Here is a 19,832-nt window from a genome sequence, read left to right as displayed (position 1 = left end):
TGTCTCTCCATACCTGTGACACAAACACACAAACACACACACAGTGGACTTTGCTCAGGTTGTGTTTATGTGTTCATAATTGTAAGTATTTACTGTACGCTTACCTATTTGTTTTTGGCCGGTGAGAGGTCAGGAAAGAGGGGATGATTCAGGGAGGCTGGCAGAGAGAGGGAGAGTAACGAAGGGGCGAATAGGGAAAGGATGAAGCAAGGAAGGAAGGGAGGGAGGGATGAAGTGAGTAATTGAAATGAAAGGTGCAGGAGTGAGTAATAGGTGAAGGGAGTGAGAGAAAGAGAGAGAGGGAAGTTCTTGCGGGAGGAATTCCTGATACGTGGAATGGAGGGATAGAGGAAAAGGGTGGAAAAGATGGCGAGAACACAAGGAGGCTGAGACAAGATGAAAATAGAAGTAAAATGATCAGTTCCCTTAAAATACAGAAGTAAAAAAACACATTTTGTCACTCGTAGCCGTAAATGAGAAAACGTGAAAGTTGTGTAAATGAGGTGAAATGACCCTTTAAAGAAGGAGCCTGTTTGACTGGCGTCTGTACGGACAGAAAATATTAGTGTGTCTTGTGTGTTTTCATAGGTTGTGTGTGTGTGTGTGTGTGTGTGTGTGTGTGTGTGTGTGTGTGTGTGTGTGTGTGTGTGTGTGTGTGTGTGTGTGTGTGTGTGTGTGTGTGTGTGTGTGTGTGTGTGTGTGTGTGTGTGTGTGTGTGTGTGTGTGTGTGTGTGTGTGTTCACTGTATGATTTATTCTAAGGCCAGGTCGGCCTCTAGCTGTCCCAACGGGGTCCCAATGACTTTACCAGCCGCAGACCTCCATCACGGAGAGATGGAGAGAGACGGTGGTGCGGGGAGAGATATGGATTGTGGAAAAGTCAACATCATTATCAAGCTGCAAATTCAATTAGATTTTCTTGCTTCTCGTTGGGATGGAGAGATTTTTTTCTTCCTTCCAGCGATTAGTCATTTGCCATCATTCACACAACAAGATGCAACTTTGCATTTACATTTAGATTCATGTGTTTTTGCTTTTTGAGCCCATGCACGTGGGTTGGAAGGAGTTTGAGATGGTTGCTGTCTTCAGCGTTTGTTAGTTAGTTAGCAGGATTTCCAAAAAACACACTGAACCAATTTCCATGAAACTCGGTGGAAAGTTGTGGTTTGGGTCAGGGAAGAACTTAGTAAATGAGGATCTGGATCAGGGGGCAGATCCAGGAATTGTTTGCAATGTCTTAAACATTGTGAGATAGGACGCTTTTCAACTTTCTTTCCTCGATTTCTCAGAGAACAATAATGAATCTTGATGTTCAGACATATTCAGGCAACTAATATTTGCAGTGTGGACATTTTGGTGCAGATCCAAATAAAAATCAGGGTCTGGTGAATTTAAATGTGGTTTCATAAGGAGACCGTTGGGCCTTGATGGAGCTACGAGCTCTACCCCTCAAGTTTATTTAGGATTTAACCTTTATTTAACCCAGAAGTCCCTTGACGTTAATATCTTTGCTTTTGAGGCAGACCTGGCCAAGAAAGCACAACATTTCAATATTTTATCAGAAGCTACATACATGCACCAGTGCTCTCATGAATGAAATAGGACAACAAGATCAGATAGTAATTTCTGGACCTTCTACATAATAAACTTTAGTCTTATACAAACTGAATCCATCTGTGTCGCCTTCCCTGTGCCACTGTGTGGTCGTGTTTGTGTCCCTCAATGTTGATTGACAAATGTAAATGAGAATTTACTTCATTGTGAGCTGCCTGGTTAAATAAATAACCCCCCCACCCTCTCTCTCTCTCTCTCTCGCTCTTCCTTCTCTAGGTCCTGCTGAGGTTCCCATGATGTCCCCAAATGGGTCGATCCCTCCCATCCACGTCCCCCCAGGATACATCTCACAGGTTAGTTTGTTTGTGTCTTTTTCCTGAGTCTGATAGTTGCAGACATTTCCCTTGTTTATCTCGTGTTTGTGTAAAGTGGGAGTTTCAGGCAAAAGAAGAGACTGCTTTTAATTAGCCCGTGGTTTGTTTTGCTAAAAAACTATTTCTTAAGCTCGGGATCATGTGGCCTAGTGTTGACTCGTGTAATCACATTGTTTATAAGTATAAAAGGTGTGAGAAGTTGTCAAAGATATATTCAAGCTTTATTCAATGTGCATGGGGGCTAGTTGAGCACTTTGCCTTCTCGTTCCTGAAATGCAGCGAAGAAAATGAAACTAAAACGATGTATTTACAGCCAGTAAAATGGCTGCTTTGCAAGGATGAAGTGAATCCAGCTGCCAGATGGCTCATAGACTTCTAGCTCTTATACTCTACGGTGTTTGTTTTTGCTGAACAACCACCAGAAGTGGGTCAAGTGCTCATCATAAAGCATTAATATGATGGACGTCATCCGTCCTCTTCCTGCAGTCGGCAAGAAAGAGACGTATCCAAGGCAACCTCCTCCCTAACCGGAGCACCGAGCAGGAATGTGCTGAATGTCGAGGGGGCTTTTGTTTCTCCGACTTTCTCACGTGTTTGTGTCCGATTGTTCTCGAGCAGATGCCGTCGCAAAGATATCAAAACAAGACCTTTTTCTCCACTTAATCTTGGTGTTTTGGGAAGATTATGACATAATTAACTGGTTTAAGTGGAAGTCTGACATGTTAGTGGTGTGGTGGTGTTTAAAGTTAGTGGATGAACACAAGTCTATGGACTGTCCTCACCAGTGTAGTGTTGCAACTACATCTGTGGTCTGCATGTGGTGGGATTGTGGTCCTATGCCACTGGAAGTCAGGTCATTGGCTCACCGTGTGTGTGTGTGTGTGTGTGTGTGTGTGTGTGTGTGTCAGTGGGGATCGGGCCAAGTGTGAGCGGGAAACGCTGTCATTCTTACATAAACAAGCCTGATAGGAGAGACAGGCACGGGGTGGGTAGGTTTTTATGGGGGGGCGAGGGCTGGAAGAAGGGATGGATGGGGAGAGAGAGAGAGAGAGAGAGAGAGAACTGCGGTTGTGGACAGTCGTGTGTTGACAGATGGATTTTGCACATGTTCTTGTGTCCTTGGTGGTTTGCGCTGATGGTTGTGTTGTGATGGTGGGTGTGCGGGGGCACATGTGCACGCATGTTTGTGCCGCCCACTTCTGTATTGTTTGCGATGAGTGTGCGTCTCCTTGTCGGTAAATGTCGTGTGGGTTCGCAGGTCGGTTCCACATGTACTCACGCAGGGACTTTGCCCTTGTTTTCCTGTAAACTTGTTGTTTTTCTCCTCTGCAGCGTAGGAGGGGATGAGGGGCCAATAGGGGGCCTCCTCCTCCTCCTCCTCCTCCTCCTCCTCCTCCTCTTCCTCTTCCTCCTCTTCTTTTTCTCCCCCTCTCTTTTCTCACTTGGATTAGTTCTGTAACCCTCTTCCTCCCCTCCTGACCCTCTGTAATACTCTTGCTTCATGCTCTCTGTTTCTCGTATTCTGGCACTGAAGAGCGTGTGTGTGGGGGTTTTAGGGTTGTGTTGTGTTGTGTTGTGTGGCGTGGTGTGTGTGTTTGTGTTTTGTTGTTGTTGGGGACCAGCAGATGACTTCCCCTCTCAGCGGGGAGTGTGTGTTTGCTCTCTGCTTGGAATGCAGGCCTGTGAAAGTGTCTGAATAGTTGTAGCTGTTTGTGTGTGTGTCTGTGTGTGTCTGTCTCTGTGTGTGTGTGTTCCAGTCCAGGAATGTGAAAGTGAATACATGTTAATTTGACACAGTTCTTTGCAACTTGTTGTTATTGAAATCTGCCGACCATCTGATGACAACATTGCAGAACTTGTTCTCATCGCTGTAAAGGACAAAGTGTTCTCATGTGTTGAATACATTGTGTGATTCCTTTCTTTATTATATACCCACCATTTTATAGAGAGGACACTTGTGTTCACAAAAGTACAGACTGTAAATTACACTTTGGAGAACTTTTATTAAACTAGAATATTTGAATCTTGAAAATAGCCTGAAAAATAATTGTAAATATGATTTTTAAAGGAATAGTAGGAAGAGTTTAATATTTGGTGAATTATTATTTTTCACTTTCTTGATACCACCAGCAAAAGAAGTGTTAAACCTATTTCTTTAAGACATGTTGGGGAGTTTTATGTATTTGAAACCCTGTGATATCAGTCCTTATCTAAAGGAGCGGATCCTTTTTAATTATGTGATTATATAAATGAAGAATCTTATCCATCCATCATTACTTTTTCTTCCTGTCGCCCACCTGCCTCTTTCTCTCCTCTCTCCTGCAGGTGCTGGAGGACACCTCGGGGGTCCGCCGGGTGGTGGTGACGCCCCAGTCTCCTGAGTGCTACCCGCCCTCCTACTCCCCAGCCCTCTCCCCCACACACCACCTGCCCCCCTACCTGACTCACCCCACTTCATCCCCAACTCTCACTCTTTCTACCCCCCTGTCAGCCCAGGAGACCTGCCCCCCCACCAGTACTACCAGCACCACCTTCCCCCCATGTACGGCGACCCAGGTACTGACGCGCTGACCAGACTTTATGGCTACGTCCCCGAAATCCGGGTTTTTTTGTGGAATTATTAATCCAATTAAAAAATATGCTTTGCACTGATGTTGTTGTTTTAAATAAATCCTCTCCCCTCCTCTTCTTCTCCTCTTCCTCTCCTCTACCTCTCCTTCTCTTCTTCTTCTTCTCTTTCCCTTATTTCCCTTACTCTCCTCTTCCTCTTCCTCTTCCTTCTCCTTCTCCTTCTCTCCTGCAGAAATCATCCCAGTTTATGGGATGTCTAACTTCATAGGCAGAGAGGAGTACAGTAAGCCACAGCCCAAAAAGATAAGGGAACAGAGACAACTGGAGCGACAGAACCGACTCAACTCTCCCCCCTCCACTCTGTATAAGGGCAGCCTGGGGCCAGCACACAACGGATACAGGTGACCACTAATCAATGGGTTGACCTTTTGATTTTATTCAGAGCGCGGCCGATAAAAATCTTTGCCATATTGGTATCAGTGTTTATGATTGTTGATATGCGTGAACATTTTTATTTTATTACTCTAGCGATGCAGAAAAACATTTGTCGGAAATTATTTAATTTCATTCCATCACCAAATATTTGTGGTTCTATGATGATTTAAATAATTTATTTTTTTGTAGATGTTTTCAATGATCAATAAAATGTTTTACAAGTTCCTATTGGGACACAGAATTTCACACTTTTTCATGGGGAGAAAAAAATTTAATTAATTTTGTGGTGATTTAATTTGTGATGCAGCAACAAATCACACGCCCCATTGCTCGGGTCGGTGGGGTCAGGGGGAGGCGTCGGCAGTCCAGGAGGGAAGAAGCCGGAGAGACGACTCCGCAGCAGTCCACGAAACGGTGAACCAGAGACACACACAGGTGGGACGCACACAAACACACACAGTTAGAGGAAAAAAGACTTACTAAGCACTTTTAATAATAATAATAACTGTCAATGAACAGCAATGGTTCACAAAATCAAAGCGCCATGCTGCCGTTGGCCTTTTTCTATTTTTTTGTTTTTAAACTTTCGCTCTAAAACCAACACTTCCCTGTCGATCCTCTCTGTTTTCCAAACAGTGCGTATGTCTCAACGCACCACACAACCGGCTCATGTCTCTTTGTGAAAGAATAACTTCTATCCTCTCTGACCTCGTGCTCTTTGTCTCTGTGTGACCGGCTTTGTCCTCCTCAGCGAGATGAAGGGATCCAGTGGGGAAGAGTGCAGGGGGGGACTGAAGGTGGGGAAGGGGGCGAGAGGGGGAGGGTTGTCTGGGTAACCACATAGCTGAACCCGTCCCTGAGCGCTATCGTTTTACCCTCACTACAATACTGGCCTTGTTGGTGAAGGCTGAGCCACAGGGGGGGAGGTTGGCTGAGAGAGTGGGGGGGAGGTGAAGGGGAGACGGGGGGGTCGCATACCTGCCGAGTCCTGCTGGAGATGAAGGAAACCTTTGAGCTCCGAGATTCAGATGCCGCAGCTCGGCCTTATCACACATGCACATGAGAAAAAGTGCACACGTGCAAAGACATTAGGCTGCACACTCACTTCCTTGTGGTACTTTTCCTCTTTAATGACATGTCTTTTGACACGTCAGACGTATGTATGCGTTATTAAAAAAGAGCAGACCGTCTCATTTATACTCTCGCACACACGGCCGTCTGTCGAGGTGATGACAGGGAAAAACGTAGAGGGACGCATAAATTCATCCTCTCGATCACTGTAACTGTCCCGGTCTTTTTTTTTTCTCTTTGTTTAAATTTACTCTCCTCGTAAAACGTCGGTTGAGTGTCTCGCAGCGTGGCGTCACATCAGAGGAGTATTTGATCTCTGCCAGGTGTGGGTGTATCTGCGTGTCCCGCATCTATGAGATCTCAGCGGAGCTATCATTTCCACATATAAGGAAAGTTTATGTAACCACGTCGTTATCTAATTTTACTGTAACAGAATTGTATCTATGTTTTGGACTTCTTATATATATTGTATACTCTTATTTTTGAGATATCCGTCTTTGAGAGTTTCTGCCTCCACGTCAGAAGCTCTGCAGTGACTGGACCTTTGTTTCTGCTGCTCACAGATTATAAATTTACAGCTGTTCCCAGAATAACAATCTCCTGGTCGATCTGGACAATGCACACGACGCACTTTCAAAAGTTTTCGTAGGAGACTGTTTTTACAGTAGAAAGTAGATCCTTAGATAAATTGTTTCTTTAAAGCTGAGACTAGATGTTTGTTTATTTAGCAGGATAACGCAAAAACCTACTGGATGGAATTTTGTGGAAAGGGTCAGGAGGCAGATCCAGGAATGTTTTTTTTGGGGGATTTCTTTAACATTGCGACATTTTCGTTGATTTCTCAGAGAATAATTCATGGATCTGAGAAAAACAAAGCAAAACAAGGTTCAGGGAACTGATATGTGTGAATGTGTCAACTTTCGTGTAGCTTGATTGAATTTAATGGGACCGCTGGGCCTTGGTGGAGATATGTGCTCATGATCAGATTAACTAACAGTGTTGATAACTGATATCTCACTCAGTATAAGTACTTTAGAGGATCATGGTTTTTCAGTCTCTTTTGCTTTTTGGACTAAAGAAGCAGTTTGGAGACTTTATCAACTACAAAATTTACCAATTAATCAAAAGACAAAGACCTCTGTTCACTGCAAGGTCTGCTGGGTATTGAGATTAGTAGGGAATTCGCTTTTTCAAAGACATGTTGCATGATTGTATTATTCATTGGGGTTGAAGCAGACTTATTTACACAGTTTTAGAGAAGGACATTAGATAACCAGCAAATAAAACCAAAATTTTAGTTTTATTAGAGTTAAGTAAGGAACCATATTTTGTTTTGCGTAAATTGACCCTTTAAAAATATCTCCTTGATAATTTGGTGTAATTAGTGTCATCACACAAAACTGTATTTAAACCTACAAACATATACTCATAAACATATGTTAGCAAATGCAAACCTGTACATACAGAGGAGGCAGTGTTTGACTGCACAGCTTCTTGCACACACACACACACACACACACACACACACACACACACACACACACACACACACACACACACACACACTCATGCACATACCAGAATGCCACAAACACAACAGAGAAGCGTCTTAGAGGAGTGCCAAGGGAGGAAAAGAAAAGCAAGGTCGGCAGCTCGGTCTTTTGAGTCTCACAGCTTCATGTGGCTCGAACAACGATAACACACTGTAACAGTCGAAATTATAAAATGTGCATTTAACATATTCTGAGATTGGCAACAACATCACACTGCGTGTTGGATCCTTTCCGTTAGTTGGAAAGCATGCCCCCGCTGGACGGGTGCAGTGCAGGACCCTTCCTCTCGCTCCCGACTCATGAGCCGTACAACCGGGCCTGGTAAGGTTGGAGTGTATGTTAGCTATACACTTTTCCACACGCTTCACCTCCACCCACACGGACCCTAAGCTGTTACAACACATGACGGGAACATGTCAGCATGTTGTCGGTTGTCTGTTCTGGTCTACGAGGGTCTCAGTACTAGGGTGGAGATCAGGCTGAGTCAGCTACATGTACCACACACACACACGCACACACACGGAAACACACATGCACAAACACCCCGTGACTGGGCTTCCTGTAAAACAATCAGAGCATGAGGGTCCAGAGGAATGGCGGGAGGCAGGGGTTCAAACAGAGAGAGCAGAGGAATGCAGGATTTGAAGGACAGATGAGAGAGAGAGAGAGAGAGAAGAGAGAGAGAGATGGATGGAAGGTTTGTAAAGAGAAAAAAACTAAAATAACCAGAACTCCTACAACACAGGGTTCGGAGAGATGGAAAGACGGAGAGAGAGAGACGGAGAGAGTTTAAGAGCAGAGTACAAACATTCCGACAAAGTTGCTGCTTGGCCCGGTTCATCCATGTAGGGTCCAACCCAGAATACCACACACACACACACACACACACACACACACACACACACACACACACACACACACACACACACACACACACACACACACACACACACACACAGCACCGCCTACGCTTTGCCCTTGATGCCCTTGGTCTGTGTGTGTGTGTGTGTGGCTCCTGCCCCGGTGCCAGTGAGGCAGCAGGCTGACTTGGCGAGTGCAGTGACCATTCCCCAGTAAAGCAGCTCTTCAGGCCCCTTTTTTTCCTCAGAACTGTGCTGCTCGCTGAGCAGAAACAGATGTGGGCCCCGTCCCCTCTGTTCCTCCATCTTGGCTCCGCATCATCACCACCGCAGATCCTGTCTCTCACTCCAAGAAACTGGGATTTCACTAGAAACAGATGGAGCAGCACCTTCGGCTCCTCCATCTTTGGTTCTACGTCATTGCCGAGTGCTGTGAATTCAGGAGAAAGCAGATGTGAGCGGTGGCTGCTGTGTCCACCATGTTGGCCCAGTGAAGAAAATAACAAAGGTCTTAGATATTCCAGTGGTCTGCTGTCATGGTTTGAGCACAGTGGAAACATATTTAAGTAAAAAAAAAAAAAAAGCGTATGACTTGCTTTGCTTTCTTTTGAGAAATTTTTAGTTGCACAATTTTTCCTGTACAAAAAAAAAAGAAAGGAAAACATCTCACATGTCTTCAGTGTTGACACAAGTGTAACAATTACAGTATCATTTTTTTTAATACTAAAACATAATGTAACACGAGTGAACAGAATTAGTTTGCGACATGTAACTGACATTTATCTACTGGTCACAACTTTTGTTAGATAAAGAATGTGTTTCTAGAGCTGTTAAGTTTCTTCTTTAAAAGTAAATATCACTTCACAACTTAAAACATAATATTTAAATCCATGATCTGTATTTTGCCTATAATTAATTGAAATTATGTAATTTACTTATCATTCTCATTATTATTATTATTATTATTATTTATAAAAAATTACTCAAGAATGAAAGCAACATAAAGCTAATTGGTAGCTTTGTCTAATGGTTGTAGCAAATGGTAATATATGTAGTTAATGGATAATTTAAGTGCTTTAAAAATTGGGCTTACACATTCAGTCATTAATAAAATATTGACTTCAATACTAAAATAAAAAGTTAGCAGGTTTCTCACTATATGAATTACTGCACATTAAATCTGTGCTTGTATATGTTGAGGCTTTGCTGGGAAACAGAACAGTCCTGCTTCTCTCCAGAGGGTCAGAGGTCAAGAGGTTCGTCTGAGGACCAGTGAACCGTTGGACTTACAAAGCAAGTGTCCTGCCGGAGAATGATAAACGTTATCCAGAGGCGTTGTTTACAATGAGGAAATTCAATAACTCATCTACAGAGCAATAGGAAGATATTTCATTAGTTACTGCTCATAAAGCTTTTAGAAATGCTGCTTTACCAGGAGGGTAAATCATTTTGTAACCATGAAATGTAACGGGAACAACAGACAGATCCACCACTGTCATTTGTCATTTTCTTCACTGAGCTATTTCTCTACTCTTACATTGAAAGAGTTTCCTACCAACCAAGTAGCAGTGAACAGTAACAGTTTAAAATCAGTCGTAAAGCAGAAGCTTTTCAAAGCTCTGTAGTTTTGCTGATGTCATCCTCATTAGCTCTTGTGGCCTTTGACCGAGTCATGACTCAGCCTTTACTTCAACATCAGGCTCGTCTCCCGGTTCCTTCGGCTCTAAACGCAGCAACAGGCCTGGAAATGCGTGAGCACACACCCAGCCGTCCCCTGACCGGACTGTTTTGATGTGGATCGCCATGGCGATAATCTCAGCCCCCGCCTACCCCCCGCCCTCACAACAAACTCCAACCCCTTCCCTCAAATCCAAATACGGCTATGTTTGCAGGGCAAGATGGAGGGCAGCGGGGTCGGAGCGAAGGGACGGGGAAGAAGAGAGGACAGATAAGAGGAGAGAAAGGGGAGAGGAGAGAAATGAAAGGCAAGAAACTGGGGGAATGAAAGAGCCAGAATGGGGGATGTACAGAAAACGGAAAGAGAACAAGGGATGGCTTCACCAGCAGAGGAATGTCTTTCCCGCTGATATCATGTAACAGGACTAGTGGGATTAGAAGGGGAGGTTGTTCTCGCCGGTTACAATGAGCACAGCAGACATTTCCCTCATTCAGCTGAATGGACCTTGTGATACAAGCGATAAACGCACCACGCCATCGGGCCGCAGCAGCCGGCCGCTCCGTATCAAGCAGAAGTGGGTTACATAATATTTAGTCTGTTTGACTGCTTCATCCGGATTGAATTGAGTTTGTCCCGATCAAGTTAAGTAATTCATCAGATGAAATGCACAAACCCTCCAGACGTCTAAAGCAGATCCAGTTGGACTGGGATTTCATGCAGTTGGCATTTTAAGACTCGTGAGTCATTGGGTTCAATCAATCACTAGTTTTAGTGATTGATTGTAAGTCGCTTTGGATAAAAGCTTCGGCTAAATGAAATGTAAAAAAAGTAATGTAATAGTTTTAGTTTCAAAAAATCACACCAACAGAACTTTTGAGTTTAGGAGTATTTATAGTCAGTCTGGTCTGGACGATGATGGCACGAGAGAAGCTTTTGTGTTATTGTTAAAATGTGCTGATGTTCAAAAAGTCCTGATACACAAACTGAAGTACTTACAAGTTTTTTTTTAAACACCATATCAAATGTGCAACATTAACTTGGAAGGCGAAAGGCTTTAGCTCGCTCAAGAAGTGAGTATCCGTATAAAAACAACATGAACAAAGTATATGCACGTAAGAACAATACAACCACACGTAAACAAATCCGATGTCAGGTGTTGATTATATAAAATAACAACATAAAATCCAGCAGAGTCGGATTGAAGAAGAGAAGTTTGACAATTTTTTGCGTTAAGTGCAGAGAGTCAGGACACAATATAAGCGTTTGTTTAATACGTGCAACTTGGCGACTGTGGATGCTAGCTGCTAGTTACAGTATCAACCAAATCACCACGGTAACCAGGGTAATTACCAGAGTCTCATCCCTTGATGGCAACATGCAATTCTGCTTTCATGTGGATTGCTTTCAAAAAGTGGGAACAAAGAAACGTGAAAATAATGTAAACCTATTTGAAGACAGCAGGTCAAATGGTTATTTTTGTTTTCCTGGTCCTCAATAATTAACATGTGGACTTAAGTGACCTTGCTCCATTTTTAGTTCTGTCCCTATAATTCCCACAGTCTGCTGTTCTGCCTTTGTATGTCCCCTCTGTCACTCTCCCTCGTCTGCCTCTGCCGTCTGTCGGTCACACTTGTCTTCCTCTCCGTCCACCGGTCCGCAGTCACACTCTCAAAGACGTTTCTTCTTGGGCTGAGCGGGGTCGGATGGGGTCAGGGCTCTGAGAAACCCGTCCCCCATAATCCCTCGCTCCATGTGCCTGTCACGGCACGTACACCCTCGCGTAAACACTTGTGTATACCCGCTCCTCGCGCTCTTCTTGGAAAAGCGGAGAGCGTTTTGTGTCACTTGGCAGCTGAGACACTCATCTCCGTCCTGAGTGAGACGGCTGCAGTGGACAAGGTCTCTGTGTCTGTCTGTCCTAAATCCACATTCACACATGAAACCCGGTTATTGAGAGAAGCGAGGTTGAGGCAGGGAGCTGGTGAAAGCAGTTATGTGTTTATGCTTTGTTTGATTTCCAGCCGGAGTTGGACTTTGGATTTCATTATTTTAGGCACCGCGGCTCAAAAATAATGAGCTTTGTTATTATTGCTGTGAGTCGCTGCCGTTGAAATAGTTTCCTCGGACTTTGTCGGGCACACTTTTAGAAACCTGGTGAAACATCAGGTCTCTGTGGCAGAAATCTACCTTTTTTTTTTTTACTTTATTCTCTCAACCCCCCCGATTCAGTAAAGTGTGTTTCTCCTTTGCTTGAACCCCGATACATCACGTTTCTGCAGAAAGACGACAACAACCCTGTCGCTTATTTGCGTGTCTGCCTCTGTATCTGTGTCCTCCTCTCTGGTTTGGGTTTGATTTGGGATTTTTAATTTAGATTTCCTCTGCTTGTGTGCCAGGCTCTCTGTCTGTCTCTCCCTCTCTAATCCCCTTTATAAACCATCAGGACTCTGGCCATGAGAACCAAACCTTCACCATGACAACCACAATCTCAGGCATGTCCCCAAAGACTGTGTCTGGTGTGCGTGTGCGTGCGTGTGTGTGTGTGTGCCTGTGTGTGCGTGCGTGTGTGTGTGTGTGCGTGTGTGCGTGTGTGTTGCCCAGCTGTTGAACAGATGGAATGCTTGCTATGCAGCAGATGATAATGGTGTGGAATTCAAGGTCCGTGCTCCTTGCTCCCTCCATTTTCCTCTTTTCTGTCCTCTCCTCCCTCTCTCTCTTTCCCCTCTGTCCACTTCTGTCTGTCCTCCCTCTCATCTCTCCCTCTCTCCCTCTTGCTCCTTTTTCCAGCTGAGTGTTCGTCACTTTGCTTTGTTCTCCCTGATTAGAGGCTTCTGAAGATGGGGATCATATCTCGCTTCGTTCCTTCAGGACTGCACTCACACACACCCTGTGCCTTTGGCCGTGTGTGTGTGTGTGCAGTGGGGGCTGAGTGAGCGACCGTTGCCACATTTTTCAAATTTTTTTCCAGGCCTTAAAGGTCTTTTTTCTGTCTCAGCGCAGACAGACTTTGTCTAAGAACCACAGGCTGTCATGCAAGAGGAATGCAACCTCAATGCAATGTTAAAGTGACTCAGTTTTACTGTAGCTCTTTTAGCAAGTGACGCCATTAATGCTGAAGTGTGTAGGTGTGAGATATTTTTTAAAAGATTCTTGTAAACATGCCTCTGTACTTGGGAGAACTGAGGAAGGGAGGAATGAATCAAAGAGACAGACTGACGTCGTGTTCAGTATTTATGTGCTTGTAAATAATCCAGTGTGTGTTTCCCGACTTTTTTCCATGCACCAGAGCTGCTGTGTTAACTTATTTCAGATGCCTGGGGCTTTGGAAGAAAAAGTGACTGTAAGCTGGAATACTTCAGAGGCTGAGATCACCATGAACTCTCCTGATAGAGTTAATCAGGAGAAATGTTGAGCGACTATTAAAAAAAAAAAGCAAAGTCTGGTTTCTTTGTTTAACAATAATCTAATTTAAAGCCCAGGACAAAAGTGTTTGGAGAGATTTCAATTACAGCACAACAAGTACGATCAAAAATAACTTAATAGAAGAAGTTAGAAACCTTAAACATTTTGCAGTTATAGGAATAGTTTGACATTTTTGGGAAATGCATTTATCATTGTTGAGAGATAATGACACGGCTAATAAAAAATTTGCACATGGCACCAGGCAGGTTCTTTGTAAACCTGTTTGTCTTTACCTTCATTTTACTTGTGCACATTTGAGAGTGGTTTCAATATCAATAGCTCTGATTTGTGCCTGTATAGCTACTGTAAAAACTAAGCCTTCTATCACTAAAGTGCCAGAAATCCTGATGACCTCATTACATTCAAGCTGAAGGTCTTGAAATAACCCTTTGGTTTTGTGAGATTACCCAGCAGACACCTGTGTTACTGTGTTGACGGACATTAAAGGTAAATTAGCAGCGGTGTAACCAACTTTCAGAATTGGCGACTCCTTTCACCTCCCACCGCTGTTGCATCAACAAAGATACTTTACGTCTAACAAGTGACCTTTATGACCTCTAGGGCCACAACTATTGGTCATGTTATTGATCTTTCATTACTTTGATTAACCAATATTATTATTTTATAGTATAAAATGTCCAATGAAAGTGAAAAATGCCCCACACAGCCCCACGCTGCGTCGTTAGATCGCGTTTTGTTTTTGTGTCGGTTGGACGTAGAGACTTTCGGTGTATAACTACTACCACCCTGAGATGAGTGGAGCGCATCTGCTGCGCGCCCTCTGATGATGTCACGTAAGGTTGTGTAATCCTTCACCTCACATCTTCCTGAGCCCTCACCTTCCTCTCTCCTTTCATCCCTCCGTCTCTCCTCCTCTCTGTTGATTCCCGGCTCACTTTTTGTCTCTCAATTTCCTTATGATTCTGCACCTAATCTCTTACCCAGACTCCTCCTGCCTGTCCTCTCTCTCTCTCTCTCTCTCTCTCTTTCCCTCTCTCTCTCTCTGCAGTTTGTCCTCCAGTGTCTATCGTTCTTCCTCTAAATCCCCCTCTCGCCTTGTTTTGCCTCAGCTCGCTGCTCCCCCTTCCCCAATTCCTCATTCCTCTCCTTTTCCTGCTGTCCGTTGCGCTCCCTCGCTCCGTCTGGCTGTCCCCGGTAATCAAACACAGGCGGTCAGACACAGACAGGATGTGAGGTCAGACAAGGAGAGGAAGTGAGGGTGCGTGGGCAGCACATAAACAGAGAAGAGAGGAGGTGAGGGACACTGAGGACAGAGGACTCTGTGTGTGTGTGTGTGTGTGTGTGTGTGTGTGTGTGTGTGTGTGTGTGTGTGTGTGTGTGTGTGTGTGTGTGTGTGTGTGTGTGTGTGTGTGTGTGTGTGTGTGTGTGTGTGTGTGTGTGTGTGTGTGTGTGAACTGAGGAGAGATTCTGTTTCAGCGTCGACTCTTTGTGGTTCTCTTCTGTATTAAACACTTAAACATCTGGACCAAACAGCCACAGCGAGTCAAAACACTCAGCGGTGAAGTAAAGCAGTCGTGTTTTTCAAACTTTATTACCGGTCCCCTGAAATATTAAATAAATCTCTTCTGTCACAAACTGAGTTCGTGGGTTAGCCAACTTCTTTTCATCTCATATACAGTGTGGAAAACCGTAACCAGCAGAGTAACGTAACCACTGGATTTAAGATTCTTCAAGGTCCTGATTCAGAACAGAACCACTGGGTCGCTCTTAAATAAAACAGTTTCACCAAAGTTAGTGTATATATGTCATGTAATATATTGGAAATCTCTCTTACTTGTTTTTTATATAATTAATCCAGAAACTCGTATGGAAAAATAAGCAGCATAAGAAAAAATGTTTATTCTGATTCCAATAAATGTAAATAGATACATGGCAATTTAGGGTCCAGTACCTTGCCCAAGGACACTTCAGAATGCAGACTGGAGAGGCCGGGGATCGAACCACAGACTATTTTGATTTAAATGGGTGACCCACTCCACCTCTTGAGAGGAGATGAGATAAGATAAACTTTATTTAATTAAATTAAAATACAGAGAATATGTAAATCTAGTGTAGAAGAAAACACGATATTTTCACTTTTACACTGTTGAAGTGATGGTGCACGGCCGTGTCAAAGTTTAATCATCTTTATTCTTACTTTTCTCCTTGTACAATATATTCAAATTTAACATTTCTGAGTCAAAGAACTCCTCAGCAGTCGATTTCCAAAACTCATCGCCAAAACTGTGAACTCTCAGTTCGGTTCATCAGTCTCGGTTATTGTTTGATTTCGAACAGCTGTTGTTTGCCGAACGTGACGGCTGCAGCGATGCGGTCATGGAATCCTCGTCTTTTCTTAGCTGCACTTGACAAGTAGCTACAGGACGGCGGCGCTAAACGGCCCGTATTCTTCTCCTTCACTCAGCTGTGATTAATGGGTGGAATAAGCTGGGTCAGCCTATTAGCCGACAGAGCTGCTCACGTCTGAAGCTGTGAGTCCGGGTGTGATTTTATTCCATAAAAGACAAAAGTTCACCTCGGTCCAAATGGATGAAAGGGGATAAGTGTGTTTATGAAAAAGGTGCACTAATGAGCCAATGTGTCTTTAGCAGTGATGCAGAATGTGTGGTTCACCTCTTGAACTCTCCCAACGCACACAGACGCACACACGCACGCAGACAAACACGTGCACATGCATACACAGTAGCATAACTACCCACCTCATGTCACCCGTCACCAATCTACTGTAACCTGATAGTGGGACTTTAGAGACTCACACACACACACACACACACCACAACACACAGTCTCTCTCTCGTCGCTTTTTTCAGCTTCACACACACACACACACACACACACACACACACACACACACACACACACACACACACACACGCAGGTCAAGTTGAGGCTGTGCTTCCATGACATCACTGTTGCCATGACTCATAAGTGTACCCCCAGGCACAGTAAGGCCCTCTCCTCCACAGAATATGTCAAAGGGACTTAGCTACTGACACACACATACACACACACACACAGACTCATTTAACACTTGCTCTAAACATACAGTGACGTTTGAAACACAAACTGGTTTGTACACAAATATGCATTGTGGTGTATGTGTGCGTGTGTGTTTTGTTTTTTTTGTTTCCATGTATGTGCAGTTTGTCCTCGTTGGTCCTGTATGACGGTACCACACATGATTTGTGTTGCTGACGCACACACACACACACACGCAGTATCCAGTGTGATTTACCGCGGTCAGACGCAGATGGAGAAAGCAGATCTCCTCTGGTTGGAAAGATCTCAACTGCAAGGATCACACAGGCGGGAAACTTCCATTCGCCACACACACGTGCCCACACATGCACACACCCACACACCTTCATACCCACCCTGAGGGCAGTGTGCAACATAACCGGTGGAAAAGGGGGGGTCACCACTACCTAGTGCTCATGTGTTATTTTAAAGTACAACAATGATAATCAAAATCATTAATAGAAATACAAAGTTATATCACTGCCGAGTTTCAGTGAGTATGTTACTGAACAACCTTGGGTTTTCCTGCCACACGGAGCCTCGCACATGTTTATTATCTGGTGTCCTACAGCATTTTATTCTATATTTAATATTATAATGCTGTTTTTCTGTAAAAGTCCAGCTTTATAATGAGCAGTCATTACACAGATAATAGCTTTATGCTCAGTGTCATGTCAGGCATAACAAGTCGTGCTGCAGAGCTACAACAGCACTGCTGACGTCACGTCATTCTCTGGATAATTACTCTCATGTGTGGGGACGGTGGTTTGAAAATGATCCATAATAATGATTAGGATAATGATGTCTATGAACTAATGACTCCAGAGAACAAAATAATCACCGGGGGCTACAAGTCATTTTCATACAGTATTTTTTTTTTTTTTTGAATGGGTGATCCCCCTTTTATTTGCTCCAGATCAGGAATCTGGACCTAATGCTTCTCTATATGAGCTCTGGATAATTCAGTGATTTTCCCGGCCGGGGGTTTTGTTCTTCATGACTCGATGAGACGAAATAGGTGGAAGAAAACAAGTGTTGCATCACACTGCATTAGACAACACAAGAATCTAGGTCTGTTTTGAGCTATTTCTGGGGTGTTTTTCTTCCCCACAGATGACCGAGTTGGATAAGATCTTTTCACAGGCAGATATTAGGGGACGATTAGGGGGTCAAAGTGCATCTAATCAGGCTTTTTCCCCCCCTCTAATCTACATCCAAACCTTGGCTGACTCTGGACAATAATTAGACACAGATTAGATTAAGAAAAAAACATTTAAAACACAATAAACCTCTGTAACAATCAACAGATGTTTTTTTTGTGTGTGTGTTTTCTGCAAAAATTGTTGATGTGCGTCTTTCTCAAACTGTGGATGGTGGAAATGTGCAGACAGATTGAAAGTCTTGACTCCACCTGCGGCTGCGTCTGCCCTCATGAGTCAGTCGCTCTTATTTTGCTGAATGTAACATACAAACCACTTATAGTGGACTTTTAGTAATCAATGTATTTTCCCTTGTCTCTGTCTCCTCAGATCATGATTCAGAGGGGAAGCGTGTTCAAGACATGCTGTCTACAATCGACAAACCACAGGTCGGTACACATCCTCCCACAGCTGCTGCTGCGCGCGCACGCACGCACGCACGCACACACACACGCACACCTTCAACCCAATAATAACCACTTTCATCAATCACCTCCGTGTCTGGTGCAGTCATAGCTGGCACCAGTTTTGATATCTTTCCCATATTTCCACCCTGTCTGTGTGATTAACACAAAAATCAGACGATCGCACAAACAAAACAAATCTGTTGTGACAGACTTTGTGCAGCGTTGTCTTTTTTTCAGACCATGGCTCATCCAAGCTCTTGCCCAGCCTGGCCACACGAGGGCAGCATCTGCTCATCCATTTGCTTCCTGCTCTCTATCGGCTGAAAATCACTGTAAACACTGTAACGGCCCTTTTCCTTCCCCCCCCAGGAGGGATGTGGATGTGAGTGAATGAGCTGCAGACATGGTTTACCAGAGAGGAATCGCTCACTGCCACTGTTAAAGCGGTGTGGTCAGCAGGCTGTGTGCAATTGGACCATTTGATATCTGTGGGTTTATATCAGTGGTTGTAATAGATTGTGAGGACGCAGCCGTGAGAGAAGGAGAAAATGGAGAATGGAAAAGAGGAGGAGATATTATTCAATACACGAAACAGACCAGAAGTTAACGTAGGGTGGTAGTGTACCTGCTCTAATTACCTCAGATGGCCTTTCCACTGATAGAGTAGCATTATTGTAGTTGATAGTCAGAGGGGGAAAAAAAGAGAAAAACAGCAATTTTAAGATATTGTTTATTTTTGTGTGTCATAAACTTCAATGACTCTAATGCATTTATAGAAGAGGCAGCAGTCTGTAATGGGTCATGTTCCCCCTCAATGGAATCAACCCACTCTTGTGGTCGCAGGTGTTGCAGAGCCGGAGCTTATGTGACAAAGTACTTGATTTAAAAATCTTCACGATATTATGTTGCTCCTCTGGTTGTAGTGTGTGGTTTTATATCAAAAACAAGTTTCCCATGAGATCTGGTCTGTACCATGTTCACTGTTGAAGCAAGATGCATCAGTGGCGACATTAACATGCACATAGCAGCCTGATCATTGCCGACGGTCACCGTAAGGTATTATGTTACATTCATATTTCTAATCCCATGTTGGCGTCCAAACATAGACTGATGGATGGGTGAAGAGGCCTCCTCCAAATCTGATTAAGTCAACGGCTATTTCTCAAACTGATCTCAACCCACCATCTCTTCAACACAGAGGCATTTTTTATGTTTAAATCTCCTTGAAAGTTGTGGTGGGCGGGCAACTTCACTGTCAAACACAATGGAAAGCGATTTGCACTTTTCTTTAATAAATTCGTTATTTTGTCAAAAAGGTAGACGGGTGCACGGAGAGACGCAGACCTCCACAAAGGCTATGTCGCCATGTTAAAGGGAGAGAATAAAATAATGGATCTCCCAGTTTATCTGGATCCACTTCAAAATTGTAATGTTTTCCTCCTCGGCCACCCTTCCACTAAGTTTCAATAAAATCTGTTGAGTAGTTTTTGCAAAATCATACAAACAGGAATGGAAATGTAAAATCCTTTGCGGAGAGAAAAATGCGACTAAGGACAAGGTGAGAGTTTTTTCCAGTTTGCTAAAGTCTGTAATTTTAAACTCACTCAATAAAAAGTTATGTTAGAGAAGT

The 19,832-nt window shown here is 43.7% G+C and overlaps 1 protein-coding gene across 1 annotated transcript in view; it reads left to right on the top strand.

Moving 5' to 3' along the window:
* Positions 1-19,832, top strand: part of fndc3ba (fibronectin type III domain containing 3Ba) — a 93,494-nt gene that overhangs the window by 44,013 nt on the left and 29,649 nt on the right. Inside the window, 6 exon segments of the mRNA XM_035167284.2 lie at positions 1,830-1,906; positions 4,253-4,373; positions 4,376-4,483; positions 4,731-4,899; positions 5,241-5,368; positions 18,126-18,184. Coding sequence (XP_035023175.2) covers positions 1,830-1,906; positions 4,253-4,373; positions 4,376-4,483; positions 4,731-4,899; positions 5,241-5,368; positions 18,126-18,184 — 662 coding nt within the window.

This window comes from Hippoglossus stenolepis, chromosome 10 (genome assembly GCF_022539355.2).
Source record: "Hippoglossus stenolepis isolate QCI-W04-F060 chromosome 10, HSTE1.2, whole genome shotgun sequence".
Classification (NCBI taxonomy): Eukaryota; Metazoa; Chordata; class Actinopteri; order Pleuronectiformes; family Pleuronectidae; genus Hippoglossus; species Hippoglossus stenolepis.
This window is presented reverse-complemented; position numbering and strand designations above follow the sequence as displayed.